The sequence below is a fragment of the Falco peregrinus genome, chromosome 2, assembly GCF_023634155.1.
Source record: "Falco peregrinus isolate bFalPer1 chromosome 2, bFalPer1.pri, whole genome shotgun sequence".
Lineage (NCBI taxonomy): Eukaryota > Metazoa > Chordata > Aves > Falconiformes > Falconidae > Falco > Falco peregrinus.
In genome coordinates this window covers 49,756,910-49,775,524 of record NC_073722.1, presented here as the reverse complement: position 1 = coordinate 49,775,524, position 18,615 = coordinate 49,756,910, and the positions used below count along the sequence as shown (strand labels likewise).

Below are 18,615 nucleotides of genomic sequence, written 5' to 3'. Positions count from 1 at the left end.
CTGTTCAGCTGATTGGGAACCATCTCACCCCTCCATACAACCACAGACAGGTCACTGATCAGTCTGAAAATCATCTTTTGCCATAACTTTTGATGTAAAGTATGTACTGGCAAGGGAGTCTTTAATCCCATTAGCTTTCTTTTTTTCATTACTTTCATAATAATTTATGGTCTTTGTAACTAGTGAAGGGTATATATCTATATATGAGAGACAAATGTAGTTATTTCTTAAGAAAATCCCAGACACCCTGAAAACCTATGGCAGGAAATCCAGGAATTCTGTGGGATTTTTCTTTAAGGGCAGGTTTTGGCCATGTATCTCTTTAGCAAAATTAGTTATATTCAACAAAAGTTCAGCAAATACCATATAGAAAAATAAAATCAAAAAAATAGTATAGATGTATTCTGATTTGAGACAATTTGCCTATTTTGTCTCTTTGGTTTTATCCTGACATATATTATCTCATTAGGAAATCAGCTAAATGAACGAATAGCTTATCATCGGCTGGCTGCCATCCATCATCATTTGGGTCACTGTGAACTAGCTGAACACTTTTATTTAAAGGCCTTGTCCCTTTGTTCCTCTCCTCTGGAGTTTGAGGAGGAAACACTGTATTACGTCAAGGTGTACTTGATCTTAGGAGACATTATATTCTATGACCTTAAGGTAAGAAATACTAAAAATGACTGCAGAAAATAATTACACAGAGTAATGTTTCATAACATCAGGTTTTACCACATCTTGGGTTTACGCATTTAGAACGTAAATAATAAAGTAGGAAGTTCAGAATCTACAATATTCTCATTTGATACGTAATAAACTGAGCTTGCATGTTCTTTTCCACCAGTTATACTACAGAGGATACTATCTTTGTGTCTCTTATTTCAGGATCCCTTTGATGCAGCAGGCTATTACCATTTGGCACTTGCTGCTGCCATGGACCTGGGCAATAAAAAAGCTCAACTGAAGATTTACACAAGACTTGCAATAATCTACCATAACTTCCTTGTGGATCGGGAAATGTCTCTCTTTTTCTATCAAAAGGCAAGAGCCTTTGCAACAGAGCTGAAGATTAGGAGGATAAATCTAGCTCCTGATCAGTGTTATAAGAGTCCATAAGTATATTTGGCAAATGCAGTCTAACAATTATATAAGTATCTAGGAAAATACTGCACTGGCTTTGTAGGAGGATGCAGAATGCATTCATGTCTCCTTATGCATGTGCTGTAAGCCAGAGCTCAGCATCCCAGACTAAATTACCGGTTTGTATGACCATGAAAAACATTTTATTTTCTCCAATATATACAGTCTTGATCAGCCTATGAACTAAACCCAAATCCCAACAGTCTTTATTTAAACTATTTTTTTCTTTGCTATCTGTTTCTGCCTAGCTGGATACTGGAAAATCATCAATGCATAGATGCAATGAAAAACATTTAATGAAGTGTTTTAGGGGAAATAACATTCCATATGAATTGTGGCTTTCTTTGCATGAACTAGCTCTTGTATAACCTAGCCCTACTACGTTCATGACATCAAGTAAATACATTTGCACAAGCACATTAGGTGGGGTATTCAAGAACTGGTTTGATCCAGTTCCCCAGACATCACCCCTAGCTTCCTATCAGATTAATCTACTGCAGCACTTACAGCCAGTAGTAAAGATTTATCTTCTAATCCCTGAAAATACTTCTGTACATGTTGTAATAACTAACTGGTTTCCAAAACTGAAGTCTCTAGTAACATGTAAGCTGTAACTTTGTGCATTTCAGTGGTCATGTGAAGTCCCTCTTTCCAAAGACAAATTATCTGTTTTTAACTGACTCTTTTCAGAACTGTCAGTTCTCTGCAATAATTTTACAGCATTTCCTACTGTCTTGCATGTAACTACATTATGTTCAGAAAAATGTACTACTTTAGTTGCGAAAATTCTAAATTGTTAATTTTGGTAGTTCTAAATCTTTGTGCCTCTAAACACTTTCATACTAAAGCTATGGTGGAAATGACATATTAGATCATGCTGTATATTTTGAGAAGAAATGCCAATGTCTGTAAAAAAGTCTGATAATATTGTGATTAAATAATCAGATACATTTTGAAATTATGCCTTTTCATTTTCTGTAAGAACTTCATGCAGAAACTGCTTATTTTTTTTAAGAGACATTACAAAGAATGGAAACAGGGAAGAGTCTTTGGAAGATGCGCACACAGTGTCAGAAATCAGCTAGAAGCTGTTTGCTACATATTAATTTTATTTGCTTAAACTGCCAAACCTGGGGAAAGGTGCAAAAACCAAACTTTTTTCTGGTCTGTGTATATATGTAATCTCATTGCTTTGGTTCTTTGTCTAAGAATCTTTTTTTTTTTTTTTCCCCCCCCTCTAAAATCTGTCATTCACAGCACATTTTGAACACTTTCCATATTTATACTCGGGTATCTGACATCTGTCATCTTTTTGACCTTGTGAATTCTTCATTAGCTTTTTACCTTCCCTACAGGAAGAGAGGATAGTTATCTATCATCAAGATAGACTGACACTTAGGATGCTCTCCAGGGAGGTGGGAAGTAAATCTTCCTCTGTGTGTTGTAAGCACTGGTCTATATAACAGATAGTTGCCACTATCATGATAATCGTGACCTCTCAATTACCGTGAAGAGATTTGACTTTAGGTAGACAAGGTAACTTCACAGTCCTGTACTTGGCTCAAAGGTCCAGAAAGTGAAGTGAGGCTTCAGCCCTATACCTTCGAGCTTAAACAAGTCTTATTTTATATTTCTAGAAGGCTCCTTACACAGTAAGCTTTGCTTTTTTGTTTTCTCTTAATGGTGTAAAGAGAACTTATGCGTGTTCAATTTCATGCTGAGGATTACATAGGTAAAAATAATGAACATGATAGTGCCTTGCTTGTAAATATGCAGCATTATTAAATATATCTTGGCACTTTGCTTTTAAAAAATGAAGTTTTATGTTGGTTAGTGAATCAGACTTCTAATGCCTTGATTGTAGAAATGTGTGTACTGCTCAAAGCAATTCCGCAGACAATTTTGGGTTGTGTTTGTTTGGTTTTGGACACTCACAATCAGACTGTAACTAAGCATTAAAGTTGAAAGTTTCACTGTTCAGGTGTCTTAGGAATCTACTTTGAAGACTCAGATTCAGATTGGTGTCGTATTGCCCCCCCTAGTATGGGAAATCAATAATTCCGTATCCTCTTCCTTATTTTGATCAAAAAACTCAACATAAGTCCTGCACGATCTCTGCAGAGCTGGGAAATTTGTAGATGTTGCTCTCTGTTCATTAACTTGCTTTTCAGTGCTTGGCAGTCTATTTTTCCATCTCATTTGGCTTTCAGACTAGATAAATTTATAACCTCTCTCTGGTTCTGATTGCTGTAATCACAGGCAGCCTCTTTGTACTCTGGTAAGGGAAGCTGCAGTTCCTAATCTGGAATTCAATTCTGCTGATAAGACCTATCTTTTTTTCTTGTATTGCTACTTCATCTTGTTGCCTTGATTCCACATAATTTTTGCTTTCATAGCAATCCAGTTCCTTATGATTAATTCATCCATTAATGTTAAATTGTGCTTGGACAACATATAACACACTAAATTTCTTGGCCATTCCCTTCAAGCCAGTTGAACAGCATACAAAAATGTATCCAGCTTTTGAAAAAGCAGTACCTGACTTCCCTCCTTGCTCTGATGGCACAGGAATTGTTTCCCTACTTAGTGCAAGTCATAGGCATAGGATTTCAAAGAACTGTATTCCTATTGGATATATAAATGGCATTTTAGGTTTTTAAAACATGTTTAAAAAAATCCGTTAGACTTTTAAACATATATTTTTCTCCAGGAAGCACAACATCATTTTACATTGAATTTATCACAGAATTGTAATTGAACAGCAAAGTTGGAATTTACACATTCTGGGAGGAACTAAATATGAGCTAAAGGAATTTACTGTCAAGATCTGTTCCCTTCGATCAGGAGTGGTAGGATTCATCTTCCCTCCAGCAAGCACCTGTTAGATGGCTCTACTCTCTTTAACATCGGAGAATGGTCAACTCTCTACAATGTAGAATTTTATAGGTGGGTGACATGAATCTTACCTTGTGTGCTTCCTGATTGAAGTCTTTATAAATGGAAGCTTGTTTATTTGAGATATAAATGTCTTGTTTTCACATAGCTGTTATGTAAATAATAAATTTTGGCTAGATAACTGGCAGAACATTCTTCTAGTTCAATGAAGCAAAAAGGTAGAACAGCATGGAGTCTAGATGCCTTGTAGATAGGGTATAAAAAGCATAAATCTGCAGGGTCTGTTTGTTAGAAAAGACAGAGTGTGGGATGTTTGAATGATAAATAAAAAAGACATAGGAAGCATATGTAGATTCAGAGAGCTTCTACCTAGAACTAGTTGTGTAGCTAGTCAGTAGCAAAAGTTTGATACTCTTAATGAGCCAGAAAAAAAAGCCCTGCTGAGCTGTTAAGAGTTCTGCAGGCACGAACACTGTAGGTATTTCTGTTTGATTTGAAATAACAAGGTTCTACTTCCAGGAAGGTATGAACTGGTGCCTGTAAACAGCTACATATCTAGAACCTTGTCAGATACAGTGCCAGACATTTGTGGTGTATTCTTATGCAGGAATGATATACGTTGCCAAGTGACACTCCTTTATTTTTAAAATGGGATTACAGAGAAGGGAATGGTAGTGATGCTATCATGGTGTGGAATACTTAATTTCTTGAGTGACTTCAACCCTCATGCTCTTCTCCAACCGTAGAAGCTCACATTTCTGAAGAGGAAAATACAGAATAACCTACTCAGTAGGCTAGGGGCCTGTCTGTCTCTCCTGGTCAGATAAAAAGACATGCCCAACACTGCATACTCTCTGGGTGTCTGTAAAAGAGAGTGTACCCCTTTCCTCTTGTGGTTAAGGCATTCAATTTAGAGTAAAGGGAGGCTGAGCTTCATCACCTATGCTCTGAAAGACATGCATTAAGCATCTCTTCATAAAATTGTCTTTGGAGTGGAAACTGGCACACAAGATTCCTGGTCGTTGGGTATCCATTAGTCTTGGTTTTTGCTAGAGTAAGAGCTCCACTGCTTTCTCATGTCCCCATTTTTGAAGCTTTGGCCTCCTCAGAGAAGTTAAGCCTGCTTCATGCAGGGTTTTTTCAGGGTGTAATCCATTCGGTTTTAACACTTCATTTTTTTGCAGGATCGCCAAGCTATAGAGTTTGCCAGTCGAGAAAGCCTTTAGCCACGTGGTGGCACTCTCTAGCTTTACATCAGTGGCCTCCAGTCCAGAAGGTTCGGAAAGGGATTCAGAAAACTGAGAAAGTAACACGTTGTTCCTCCATCACCCTTCCTTTCCAACTAAAATCTAATATCTCTTTAAAAACCAACAAACCAACCAAAAAAAAGAACCCTGAAACCCCACCCATAAAACCCCCTTAAAACTGATGCCTTCAAAAATGATGACCTAAAGCCTAGCTAGGTCTTCAAGTCCCTTTTCCAGGACAAGTGAAAAGACAGATCTTCCCGAGACAAGCATCTGTGTGCTCTGTTGCAAAGGAAATCTGCTCCAAGAAAGCAATGGAGCACTTGCAGGGAGTAGGAGGAAGAGTTGAAATAATAATTCTAAGCTAATTTTAAATGCTTGAAGTTCTGTTCACAGACAACCTAGAGAAAGTTCACTGCTTTGATGTAGTACACAGCTTTATTTGGTAACAAGAAAAGTGGAGTGTAAATACAGAACACTGTGGCAGAGAAGAAACGTAGTAAACGAGGTTAGAGGCAGGCATGTGCTGAAAAATATTGGTGCTAGTTTAAAATGGTCAACTCTTGACAGCTACTTGTTTTGTCAAGAGAAATTCCATATGAATTCCTTTGTATGAGCCTGCTGCTATAGTATTCTATGCAGTGATGTTAAAAATAAACTACGGAACAAAGTGCTTTTTCTGAAAATATACCAATGAGATTAGCAGAGTTACTAGCTGTTTTCTCACTTAATATAAATTGCCTGCCTGGTTTTATTGCCTGCTGAAGTGTTAAGGAGATGTTCCTCTAAATATTTTGCTTCTAATGCTTTTCTGCCTTCATTTTGCCATTTCAGATAATGAAGGGAAGATGTTTAATTTCCCAAAATGTTTATCTCTATCTGGCACTTCAATCACTGAGTGGCAGGCTAAGTTGCCATAACAGTGCACTGACATACTAAACGGATTGTATCTTTCCATGAAAAGGCAAACGAAACAAGATTATTCTGACGTACAGTATCATAAAACTTATATGCCATTTAGATGCTGAATTACTTTAGAGAGTAATTTTGCTGGGAAACTTGAAAATTTTCAGCAGGTGTTTTTCCTGATGTAGCAGATGTACAAAATCTGCTCAAAGTACCCTTTCTTTGCCAACAGAAAGGGAAATTCTGTCAACAGAAGGGAATTTCACCATTGCACGGAAAATATTTAAATTTTTGGAAGTTAGAATGGGTATGATAAATGGAGCATTTTTGCTTTTCTAAAAATAACACAGGTTCTTTCCAAATGTTTCCTGAAGTATATCTAACACCACTGGCTGGTGTTAAGATACTTGTGCTCTGTCAGTCAAGTTATAAACTAGGGGAGAGAGAAACTTCTCAGGAGCCAATCCATTCCCAAACTGGGGAAAGACTTTATCAAGAATTATGGACCATTATTCACCAGCTCATAATTTGCTTGAAGTGCAGATACATTTCTAGATGCCTGCCTTTTCTAACTAACATATGCCATAGTCATGTGTCTGAGATGCCACACACCCGTTTCTTTCTCTCCCTTCAGAAGGAGATTTAGCACAGTACCAGTGTAGCTGGGCACTTTTTGCAGTATCAGAAAGCAACAGCATATGAGTATTAGGACATACAAGCAAGAACCGAAGAAATGACTGAAAGTGACCTTGAACCAAAATATTGCTGTCTCTTCTGGAGTTCTTGTACGTTTTGGCCTTTGGTCACGAATAATTGTGTGTATGTGGGTGGGGATGTTAGGAGAATTGGGGGCTTACGTCTAGTGATGTAGTGAACCCCCAAGTTAATTTCTGCATTTTCCCATTATTTCTCTTTAGCAATTCATATCCATTTAATAATGTAAAAAAATTCTAAATACAGTTACGTTGTTGCTGTTCAGTGCCAATGCAGCAAAGTATACATATTTGCTTGAAATTTGAATGTAAATTAATTACTTTTAGTCTATTTTCCTTTTAAGGAGTTATTTTCAGCCTTGAACAACCTATGGTTTACTGAAGCAATTTTATTCTCAATTCAGAATTGAATTACTAAACATGATTGTAAAATGTAGTCAGGATGTTTTTTCTCATGTTTTCAAAGTTGACATTAATACTAACTATGCAAAAGCATCCAAATTATACAGAAACAGGACAGTAAAATAAATACATCCACTCTATCTATGAAACTATTCCCTAGGCACTATTATTTCTAAAATTTTCATTTTTGGCATAATTCTGTACTTATTTCTTTGGTAATTTAAGTGATACGCACTGCAATTTTCTTTAAATCTTGAAGCTTTGTCTCTTATTGCTCAGAAGACTTAGTGAAAATTCATTCAATCTTGTACCAATGAATTGAACTCAAGAGAAAACACTTGTAAATTGCTTACAAAGTAATCTGAAAAGTTTTTCTTTTATGCTCTGCTGTAGGTCTGTCAATTATACACTGTATAAAAGTTCTTTTCTGTTCTTCCTGCATACCAGAGATAACAATAATCTTACATGCAAACTTACAGCTGAGTAAATATGTTGTTCACCATGAAGTAATGATAATTATAGGACTATAATATTACTCTTCCTTTATTTTCTGAGATAGCAGTCATTCTGAAAGTTTCCCATTTTATTTTACTTCTAGATAAATATAGGTTTCTTAAAATCTTGAAAACCTGTAACTACAAGAAGTTTCAAGAAAATCAAGGTGTGTGTCAGCAAGTATCTTAGCCTAATAATCTGTCCTTTACTAACAGGTTTTAATGTTTAATGGACGTGTTTGTTTCTCACATATTTTTTCTCCTTTCAGAGATAAGTGGAATTTTTGGGTGGAATGACTTTGTTAGATTTTGTATTTCTTTTTTTTTTTTTTTTTTTGTGCATGTCTGTGATTTTCTGGGCCATTGAACAGATGATAACGTTTCCTTATTAAATCAGAGAAAAGTCATCCTTACTGTACCTTTTGCCAATTACATTCACTCTATTGCTTTCCTTTTTTAGATACCATTTTTACTTGGGTTTAGGTCTGCCAGGCTTTTCATCACCCTTGCTGGATCCTGGGTGTCTGCCACATACCAGTTAATGTTGGGAAAAAATCAATCCTATTTCTAAGAATGAGTCTAGAGAAAAGTGAACTAATTGGTCAATGTTTATTTTAAACAAAATTAAGTCTGGTTGCCCGTTCGCTGATTTACCAGCGAAGTGTGGACTTTCTCCTATTAAAAAGTATTCCTGTCATAAGCTTTTAAAAAATTGCAACTTGTGTAGGAAAGATGTTTTGACACATGCTACCAAAATTCTATGCCTATGAGCAAGCTTGAGCTACTTGCAGCTTGTAGGGGTAAGCAGGCTCTGCAATCCGTATGCTTCATGCTGTTACAAGGGTCAAGCAAATGAACCTATGAGACTTCCAGCAGAAAATAAGAGAATAGCTTTGAGAAGTATGAACAAAGCTTATCCTTTGCTGAAAATAAGGAAAAATGGGAGGGGAGCTGCTTTTGAATATACTGCTGCATCACATCCAGTCTCCCATACGCACAGTAATCATATTAGAAGATTCAGAATTTTCTGCTGCTTTTTGTTAAACAGCCCAAACCATGTTTTTTAATTGGCAAGCGGCAGAACTTAAAGCAGTGCACTGACCAGGTTTCTCTATGATTTTGGTCTTTGTAATGTGCAAATATCTACAATTTTGCAAGCTGCTTGTTTAGTGCTTCTGAACTTTACTTTAAAATCTATACTTGGATTACCCAAATGTATTTGTTGATCTCTTCTGAACCCTCTTATATTTTTAAATTAATTTGATAAACTAATCCTGTATTAAATACGCTGGATATGGTTTATAACAAGTTAAATCTAATATAAACTTAGGTTGAGCACTTAGAAATTTAGATTGCTGCCTTTGGACCTCTATGTTCACAAGTTCAGGTTTTATTTTACTCAGTTGCTGGACATGAAAATCTGATTTAAACAATAAGCCACATTCTCAGTTTATATAGATCAGCTAAGCTCCATTAAAATAAAGCCCCAGATTTGGGTGAAATTAAGAATTTGAGATTTGGCTAAAGTTCTATATCTAACATGACACTCCCTTGCCACAGGAGATTAAAGCTAAAGTGCTGAGGTCCTGCATAAAGGCCCAAGTTGACTGAATCTCCCTCCCATATGATAACTCCTGAGCAGCTCTGGTGTGTGGCTCTGTTTTCCCGTGTGAGAGTCTGGAGGAGCAGGTTATGTGGGCATGGACAAACTGATGAGAGTTCCTTAGTATTGTGTTTGCACTAAACCATGAGGAGCACTTCTCAGCAGGATGTAGAAGTTTTTTGGCATATTCCTTACACATCCTTTTTCTTGGTTGTCCTCTCAGTGACCTTCCTCTCCCCTTTACTGTTCTACAAAATATTAGAGGTTCTACTGGAAAGAGGGCTGCAGAGTAGGACACATTTTACAGGATTTGGTTTATAAGACCCATTAGAGAGGTCTGATTCTGGAAGAAGGTCACAAGTGTGTGCTCTGAAACAAGTCTCTCACTTTCCTTATAGTTCAAGATCTTATGGAACTTTTTGTCTTCTGAAAAAAAATCTATAATCCTTGTCTGATTCATATTTCTGTAATTAGAGTCCTCTCCTATTCCATAATTCATAAGCCAAGATACAGTCTGCTTTGTTTGCATTTTCATGAGGCTATCACTTGGCTGATTTTATTGGAGTGTGATTTTGACAATTTTTGCTTGGATTCTTCCTTAATTCTTTTGTTATCTTATGCAGAAACTTTGCACAGTTAGTCTATCAGGCTATATGAAGGGTTATCAATGAGAGGATAATTTTATCCTGCATTTAATATTGAACATTAGGAAGACAGGAAATTTTGAAATTGAGCCTTCAGTTCCCCTGAATTAAGGGAAAATATAAAGAAATTTGTAAATGGTTTTTATTTCTTAAAAGCAGTATCAAGGCATATTTTCACACATTCTTTTGTAATTTCAGAAATTTTAATTTAAAGCTGAAAAACAGCTTAATATAAGGGTTCAGATTAAGCAAGCACATATATTATCAATGTCTATCTGTTTAAAATGGCCTTGTGACCATCTAACAGAATATGCATTTGGTGTTTTATTAAAGTAATAATATGTGTGGGATATTCAGCGGTGTTTTCCCAATTGTGGTCAAAGTAGTTTGGAGAATTCAAACATAACAAAAACAGTCTCATGACACTTGGAGATCCTCTTTTTTTTTGTTTGTTTGTTTTTCCATGTCTATCTAATACAGTGTTACTACACTGCTTTTAATAACTTCATTTCTACTCCAGAAAAAATTAAACCTGTGCATTGAACAAGCACAGGAAAGCAATCTTCATTGCATTTTCAGAAGTAGTATAATTTTTTCTCATGGGCTTGATTAGTTATGCCATAGAGACTAAAGAACAAAGCTGTTAAACCCACTCCAGTATTACCAGTAACAGTTTAAGTGAAGAGGCTCAAATGGGTAACTGAAGAATGTGCGTGCCAATAAGATTCAAGCATTCATTAGCTATATTTCTATATGAAGATCTTGGAAAAAGTTTCACAGATTAAAAAAAAGTACAAAATGTGCAAGAAAGGGTACAAAAAATTACAAAAATATGGAAGATTGCTGACCAAGATTTGGTATAATATGTCTATGTTCAAGATCTTTTATTCCAGCTCAGAAGTCCTTTGTCTTTGTGTTTTTGCAAACGTACAATTCATGTTAAGATTTTAGCCCTATTTTTATTTTGCTTCATGTGATTGCAAAACTTATTTTCATGCAGTAGAAGGAGGATTGGAACACTATAGAAGATATGTGAAAACAAAGATAATTGTTACACCTCATGGAATAAAGCACCAAAGTTACAACCCTTGAGTTCCCCAGGCCTACAGGTTCAGTCAGCTGAGTATAAATCTTGGCCAGCGTCTGAATTTTTACTATCATGTTTAGTTGCTGTAACCCATATTATGGGGTGTGGTGGAATGTCAATGTTTAAAATCATCCATATCCTGAAGCAATACCTCTGAATAAATGGTGGGAAGCAGAAAGGATCTGAAAATAACCTGATGCTATTTTTTTTCCTTTCAAATGCTCAGTCCACTAAGGGGAGGTGGCTCTTCTTTGCTGGGTGCAGTCAAGTATTACTTTTCATTTGGTCCACACTCTACTGTACATTAAAATCATGTTCATTCTTTAATGCCATCTTTCATGAATAAAAGCAAACTAATAAAAGTCTCTGAAAGAACTCACCATTCAAATAAATCTGTTTCATTATTATAGAGGCTTAAATCTTCCCTTAGAAATAGTTTATGTACTTGTAATTGAACTTCTTAAAATAAAAGATCTCGTTACAAATTTATTTCACACACCCTTTTCCAAAGAACATACAAATTTGGTTCAGTCCCAAGAGCCTACTCTTGGCTGAACTTTTTATTATTATTATAAAGAGTCTACTAGAAAAGCACAAAGTCTCTGTGGTTTGGATTTGACAACGTTGCAACTCCTAGATTACCATTGTTCTTACACTTGGTGAAATCTGTAGCGGTAATTTAGGTAGCCACCTTTCTTCTGGAGCCTCAAGGCCCTCAGAAGTGGGATTTATTTAATAAAAGACATAATACACACCACTAGTGAGAGACACAGTAGGAAATACCAAGATGATGTTAAACTGTCTTAATGCTCACAGGTCAGAGTTTGCCAGGATAAGTACTTTCATGGGACAGTGGATGAAGATGAAGTAATAAATGCCAGGCTATGTAAAACACTGTCCTATCATACATCGTCTTGTACAAGAACATAACGTAGTAAACGTGATTTACTGAAAATTTGAAAATAAGTTCCTGGGACTTCATACTACCAAAATAGAAAGGATTTCAAACAGCAACCTTCAAATAGATAATTTTGAGCCTGCTTACATATTTTGAAGAAGTCTGGATATCTGTAATTTGCCAATGATGGCAAACAGAAAAGGGCTAAATGCATTTCTGAGTGTAGGATCAGAATTCAAATCGCTTTGAGAAAGGAAACTTGTGTTAAAGACCTGTGTTATGGAGAATAAATGTGGAACGGGAAATAGCTGACAGGGTGACAGAAGAGGATGAAGGATTGTAATGGGTGACAAGTCAGACAAGAATAAACATTTTGGCTGTAGTGCAGGAACAGCAAGCTTCGAATTAGTAGAGGTGTCATGGACAACAGAGAAATTTATTCTCTGTCCAGTGAGATCTTGGATGAAGAACTGTATCCAGTTATAGGCGCAACGCAAGAAAGCTGTTGACAAATTAGAGCACAAAGAGGAACAATGAGACTTATAAGTTTAGAAAATATGAACTTTGAGGAAGGGTTGAAGGAACAATGTTTGTTTAGTCTAGAACAGACTGAGGGCAGATATAATAGTCTTCACATTGTAAAAGCCTTTTATGAAGAAGATAGCTCTTCTCATCTGCAGGGAAAAGGAAAATAAGATTTATATTGTGTATTTTCATAACAGTAGAGTAATGAAGTACCAGGATCTGTAACATAAAGAGAGTCTCCTTTTTAAAAACAAGTTAGAAAAATTTTTAAGTTGTATTTGCTGTCCCTCAGGGCACCAAGGGTGCACTGGATCCCTAGAGATCCTTCTGATTCCTTGCATTTGCTTGCTTTCAGGATTTCATTTGACAAAATAGAACAGCTTAAGCTATGGAGGGATCAAAAGACCTCCATCTGTAAACGTCCCAGAGCCTAGTGAATATAAGCCAAAGGAGATGGTGATTCAGATTCTTTCATGTCTAGCTGTCCGACCTCTAACTAAAAGGGCATTACTTCACTTGGTTGCATTCTGTAGGGACAAACCATGCTTACATCACTGGAGTGAGAGATAGGGGAAACCTGTTTTCTTTCAATTTTGTAAGGTTATAACAGTTTCTTTGGCACTGTCAGTGCTGATGTGTATGTGACCAGTGCCAAAACTGTAAGCGTACACGAGGTTTAATCAGGCTGAATCTGTTCAGAACAGATTTTGAATGGTGGTTATACCAAAACACTGGATAGATGCTTAGTAAGGAATCCCATATCCTACAGTGACTGAATGGGCTTTGGTATACCCAAGCTAAACAATAAAAAAAAAACTTTTTGGAAGATTTAGCTTTTTCATTGTATTATTCTTGTGCTCAGACAAGCTTAGTGCTTGTGAATGGAAGCAGATATGACAGCAAAAGAGACAGACACAATTTCTTTATCTACACAGACACAGCATGAAATACAGTGGCAATGCTGATGCTCAAATGCTTTCTCAGTTTATGGAAGGATACTTTAGTCTTCAGGCTGATGCAGAAACAATTACTTACCAAGACTGATGGTTCTGATACAAGTGCCTGCACACTAGGAAATGAGAGAAGAGTGTAGGCTAAAGAACAGCTGTCGCTGACATCTTGGACTTGAAACTCCTAATTCAGAACAGAAATGTAACATCCATTGCATGTTACTGATCTGTTCAGCAACCCATTTCCACTACTAAAACATTTTTTATAAGCAGAATGGGTTTATATGCATAACTTTATTTCACCTGCATGTAAGACTCCCTAATTTTAACTGAAAAATGCAGCTACTTTCAAAATTTTACAACATTTGTCAGGAAGAATCAGTTTCAATAGTGGGTCAAGGATGACAGAAACTTTTCCAGCATTTTTTCTTGTTATGTGTTTCTACTGGCTTACATCTCCTTTCCATCCATCATCCTCAATGGAAATACTTCAAAGTATTACTGTGTAGGCTAGGCAGATGGATGAATCGGTCAGATATTAGGTGCTTGACACCAAAGCTCCACTCCTCTAAACTCATGCTTATCAGCTGCTTAAAGCAGTCTGAAGTCCATAGACACTTGCAATTTTGGCCACTGTATTCTTTTCCTGTGGTATAACCATAGTTCCCACATCACGAGTGGCTCAAACCTCATATCTAAGTCCCATCAGGATCTGCTAACAAGACATTCCTTTGCTTATTTTGGTTGATGCCTTAATCCAGAAAGTAGTTTTGAACTTGCTTAATAAATCAGTTTTTTAAAAAGAATTAACTGAAAGAGGCTGCTTTCCCTAACCATCAGGGACAGTTAATTTTGGGGAAGAGGTAACAGAAAATAGAGGAAGTTCTATCAGTATGTTCCTAACAGACAAATAAGACTGTGAAATCATACAGAGTCTCTCTGGCTTTGTGGTTTACCATAAACTGATGGGCACTACTACTGAATATCTTCGTACTTATCCTAAGGTCCCAAGTAATCATATGAGGGCTTTGCAGTTCCAAAACTAGGTTCTTATTGGGAAAAAAAAAAGTTTTCTTTCAGAAGCAGAAGTCACACAGTAAAACAGCAGGGCAATTACCACATGCCTACCTTTGCTGGGTCTCAGCTGTATGAAAAGCACAATGATCCCAGTGTTGTGAACTTCCATTACACATCCAGTAGGCTTTGTTGATTGTCCTACATTGGCCTTTCAGCTGTGGGCACTGTGGTTTGAAGTTGATGAAAACTCTGGCGAACACCCTCAAGACTAAAAGACAACTGCTTTTCAGTGGCTACAGTATTACTGTGAAGTTTACAAAAATATAATCAAGCATTCCATATATCAAATCAATAATATGTGCAACAAATTATCTGTATCACTGCATAACTCTAAAAATCTAAACTAATGAGAGCTTTGTTATGTTTAATTGGTAGAGTACTTGCTACCATACTAATTTTGCCAGCTGAGAGATTTGTTGTCATTGAATTTGGTGTCCTGTTTCAGATATAAACCAAGAAATATACCCTAGAAAGTACACCATTTTTAGCCACTGAGTTTATCACCTTCATTGCCAAGGGAAATATTTTCAAAATTGAAAACCACGCAGGCTTTATTTTCATACTTGTTGAAAAAAAATTTCCACTGCTACACAAACACAAACACACCCGTGAGCACAAATCCTCAGTGAGGTAATGGCAAAGCTCAGAAGCAAGTCTGCAAGAACTGAGACTTCCTTATGTGAACAAAAAAATATTAAGTTTATAGGCTGGGTGGCTGACTGCTATCTCCCACAGGTGCTAGACATAAATTAGCAATAGATTTTTTTTAACTACTGCATTCAATTTTCATTTCTCTTGCTGTTATTTATAGAATATGCCTTTGATCCTAACTACTATCTTTTAATTACTCTTACTGAGCTCCTTTAGTTTTAATGGATATGTGTATTTATGCCTGAGACTAGTGGACTGAAAAGACGACACTGAGGCTATGGTTTGCAACCATCATGTTTGCTGTTATGTGGCCTAAAGGAGAATGTGGTTCTGGTGCTGCTCTTAAGAAAATCCAGTCTATTACTGTAAGCAGTATGTTTGATCCGAGAAGATTGAAAATATTATTTTATTAAAAATTACTTTCCTTTTGGTGAAAAAGTTAAGTGTATAAAATATTAGTAAAATAAAGTATTTAGTATAATTTAAAATTTTTTGCTGTTCTATAGAACTGGTCACTTAGTGAGGACTGAGGAAGGAATATAGATAAATTCCTTTCTTTCCCCTTCTATTTTCACTGAAAATTAACTCTTTTTTATTAAGTTGTAACCTGAAAATCCAACAATTCCAACTGCACCCTCAGGCAAAATGGCTGTTACCATGCATATAAAAGGAGACGGCTTCAAGAATATTTTATCTGTGGGTTTCATAAAAACAGATTTCTGAGGACAATTTGATCTCTCTCCAATGGAAAATTTATGTGGACTTATGAGCCATTTTGAGTTACAAAATGATACCAGTGCTGATTGTATTTATCCATGGAAAATCTTGACCTACATAATGAGGCCTAAAGGAAAGCAAAACAAACCCATTTTCTGTAGGAGAAAACTATGAAGCTGGTTGTGAGAAGAACAGCTTATGTAAATGAGTTTCCAACCTCTCGTATAAACAGTTTCTGAGATCTTTACCAGTATTACCTAGGCTGTTACAGAGCAGACAGTACATGGAGCAGAGATCCTTGAAGCCTACAAAGAAAACCAAAAATCGCCCCTAGGAGCTCTGAAAAGAAATTCCTTGACACACATGTCTATGTACTCCCAGGTATGCCCACAAAATTACCTCTGTAGAATGAAGACTGTAACCCCCCTCCCTAAATAGTTCTAGTCTAACAGCAAAGGTGACACAACTAGTAAGAATTAGAAACATTATAATGATATGAAACAATTCTAATGATAGATGTGGGCCACAGAAAAAGACACACCGTACTGAAGCTTCTAAGAAAAGTCACACAGCCACCAGTGAAAGCAGAATGAGTAAGGAATGTACCATTAAAAAACCAAACAAACCAAAAATCCCAAACCACAAAAGCCCTTAAAAAACCCAAATGACCATGATAAGTATCAGCATGGGCTGGAGAAATCACTGTTCCTCAGAATTTTATGGCTACAGAAAATCAGATTCATTCTGTCCTTCCATTCAACAGTATGGACATCTTTGACATAAGTTATGCATAAGGCAGCTTTTTCATGAGCTCTTTGAGAAGGCAGACACACGCAGTCTCTCTCCCTGAGACACAATGATATCATAAAAATGCTTACTGTGAACAAAGCTGCTACCTCCAATGGTTTCTTGGGAAATTAAATGTCTTACGGTGTAAGAGTCTGGGACACATACGGATGTATTACACAAAAGGATGTATTGCCAGGTATAGGTATATGACTGGTTTTCTACCTACAAGAAAACAAGATACATTTTGACTTGGATATGTGTTGAATAAAATGTAATGCACTCACAAGCCTAGCTGAGTGCTGCTTTATCAGCCTCAGAGAAAAAACATTTTTTAAAATAGAGAACACATAGTTGGTAAGTTTAGGATAGTGTAATTATTTTTTTTTTAACATTTTCCCTGCTTTATGAAATCTTAATGATAGCACTGGACTAAAGGATAATGTGCCTAATATGAAAAAAATAGAGAGCATACTGAAAAACAGCTGCTTGAGCTTGTTTAAAACTACGTATACAATCAAAAAATGGTACCAATTTATCTGTCTATAGCATGTCAGATAATTTCTAGGTCAAAACCAAAATGAAAGACCAGAACTCCTACTACAGCAAAATTCTTCATTATGCTCCCCCGTAACATGGTAATTTTTTGGAATTATTATTGCGCAGAATAAATATTCTCCTATTCATCAGGGTTTCAAACTCATCAGTGAAGAGGCATGATCCAATGCCAAATGGAAGCAATGGAAAAACTAGGACAGAACAATTACCCTTGAGTAAAAGTTGAAACAGTCCTTGAAGGAGGAAGCCTGTTGTGAATAAAGTTGCTTCCTTATGGAACGGGTTTCATTGAATGGATGCATACTTCCACAATTAAAACTGTTCTCATAAGCGAGGTACATTAATTGCGGCAGACCTTCATGAGGCTGACAAACTAAAGGTCCTACATTACCTTCTTTGTTCTCTGGCAAAAGCATGGTTGCTACATCTCAATTAATCTACTCATAACTACTTGCTGAAGGGCTTTTAGTAATATTCTTGAAATAAACAGAAGAGAGAAAATAAATATTTAGAATTAAAATGTATCATTTGAATATCAAATAGGATATTGAGGAGAAAGTTGGTGAAAATAATGCAAATCTTGCTAGTGTTTTCTACAGGAGAGAGATCAGAACAGTCTGAGGTCCTTAATTTCATACACATACAATGAAATAATTTTAGGTTCTTTCTTTCTGAAATTATACTTTCTTCCTCCCATAATGCAATTGGTATCATCAGTTTGGTACTGGTGCAGTGGAATGGAATTGATGACACAGGAGGATCCTTGCCCAACCCAAATGAGTCTATGTAATCAATCTTCTAGCTAACACAGATTTTCCTGCCTCTCTGGTAATCCTTGCTATGCAGGCTATGTTCCTTTCTTAAGGGAAGAGATACTCCTTACATTTAAAAAAACACAACCCTTTGAATGCAAATAAAATGACGAATGCTTCTTTAAGCTCATAGTGGTTCCATGCAGTAACTTAAGTAAGAGGCTATTAGTTCATCTGTGACTGAAAACCAAAACCAGATGGATTAACTTGTTAAAGTTCTCACAAAATAAAGCTATGAGTTATGGTCATGGTGGGGAATACATTTCTTTTTCAGTTGCCTTCTTTAAAGCTTCTCTTTCAGCTGTTTCATTATACTAGGCTTTTAGAAAATTGTTGAATCTAATCTCTTCTAAAAAGTCTTCCTGAGTAAGAGGGAAGGAGCAGATGTTAGTTTCAAATGTAAAAATGTAGCTAAAATTTGAAACACAAGTTTGCTAGGGACAATTCATAAACCTTACATGTTCTGCTACACTCTCTTCTGTCAAAAAGAAGGCAAATTTGAAATAC

The 18,615-nt window shown here is 36.3% G+C and overlaps 1 protein-coding gene across 7 annotated transcripts in view; it reads left to right on the top strand.

Annotated features, from left to right (window-relative positions):
• SH3TC1 (SH3 domain and tetratricopeptide repeats 1) overlaps positions 1–18,615 on the top strand; it is a 59,997-nt gene that overhangs the window by 30,036 nt on the left and 11,346 nt on the right. For 2 of the 7 annotated variants that reach the window (XR_003556919.2, XM_027794754.2), the window contains exon 17: positions 470–666. Coding sequence is in view for 4 of the 7 variants with exons in the window: in XM_027794754.2 (XP_027650555.2) it covers positions 470–666 (197 nt within the window). In the remaining 3 variants the exon portion in view is untranslated. Of the gene's footprint in view, positions 1–469; positions 667–888; positions 2,102–3,853; positions 11,514–18,615 lie in introns of those variants that run through there. The other 5 variants (XR_003556920.2, XR_008745769.1, XM_027794755.2 and 2 more) reach the window with 5 other exon arrangements.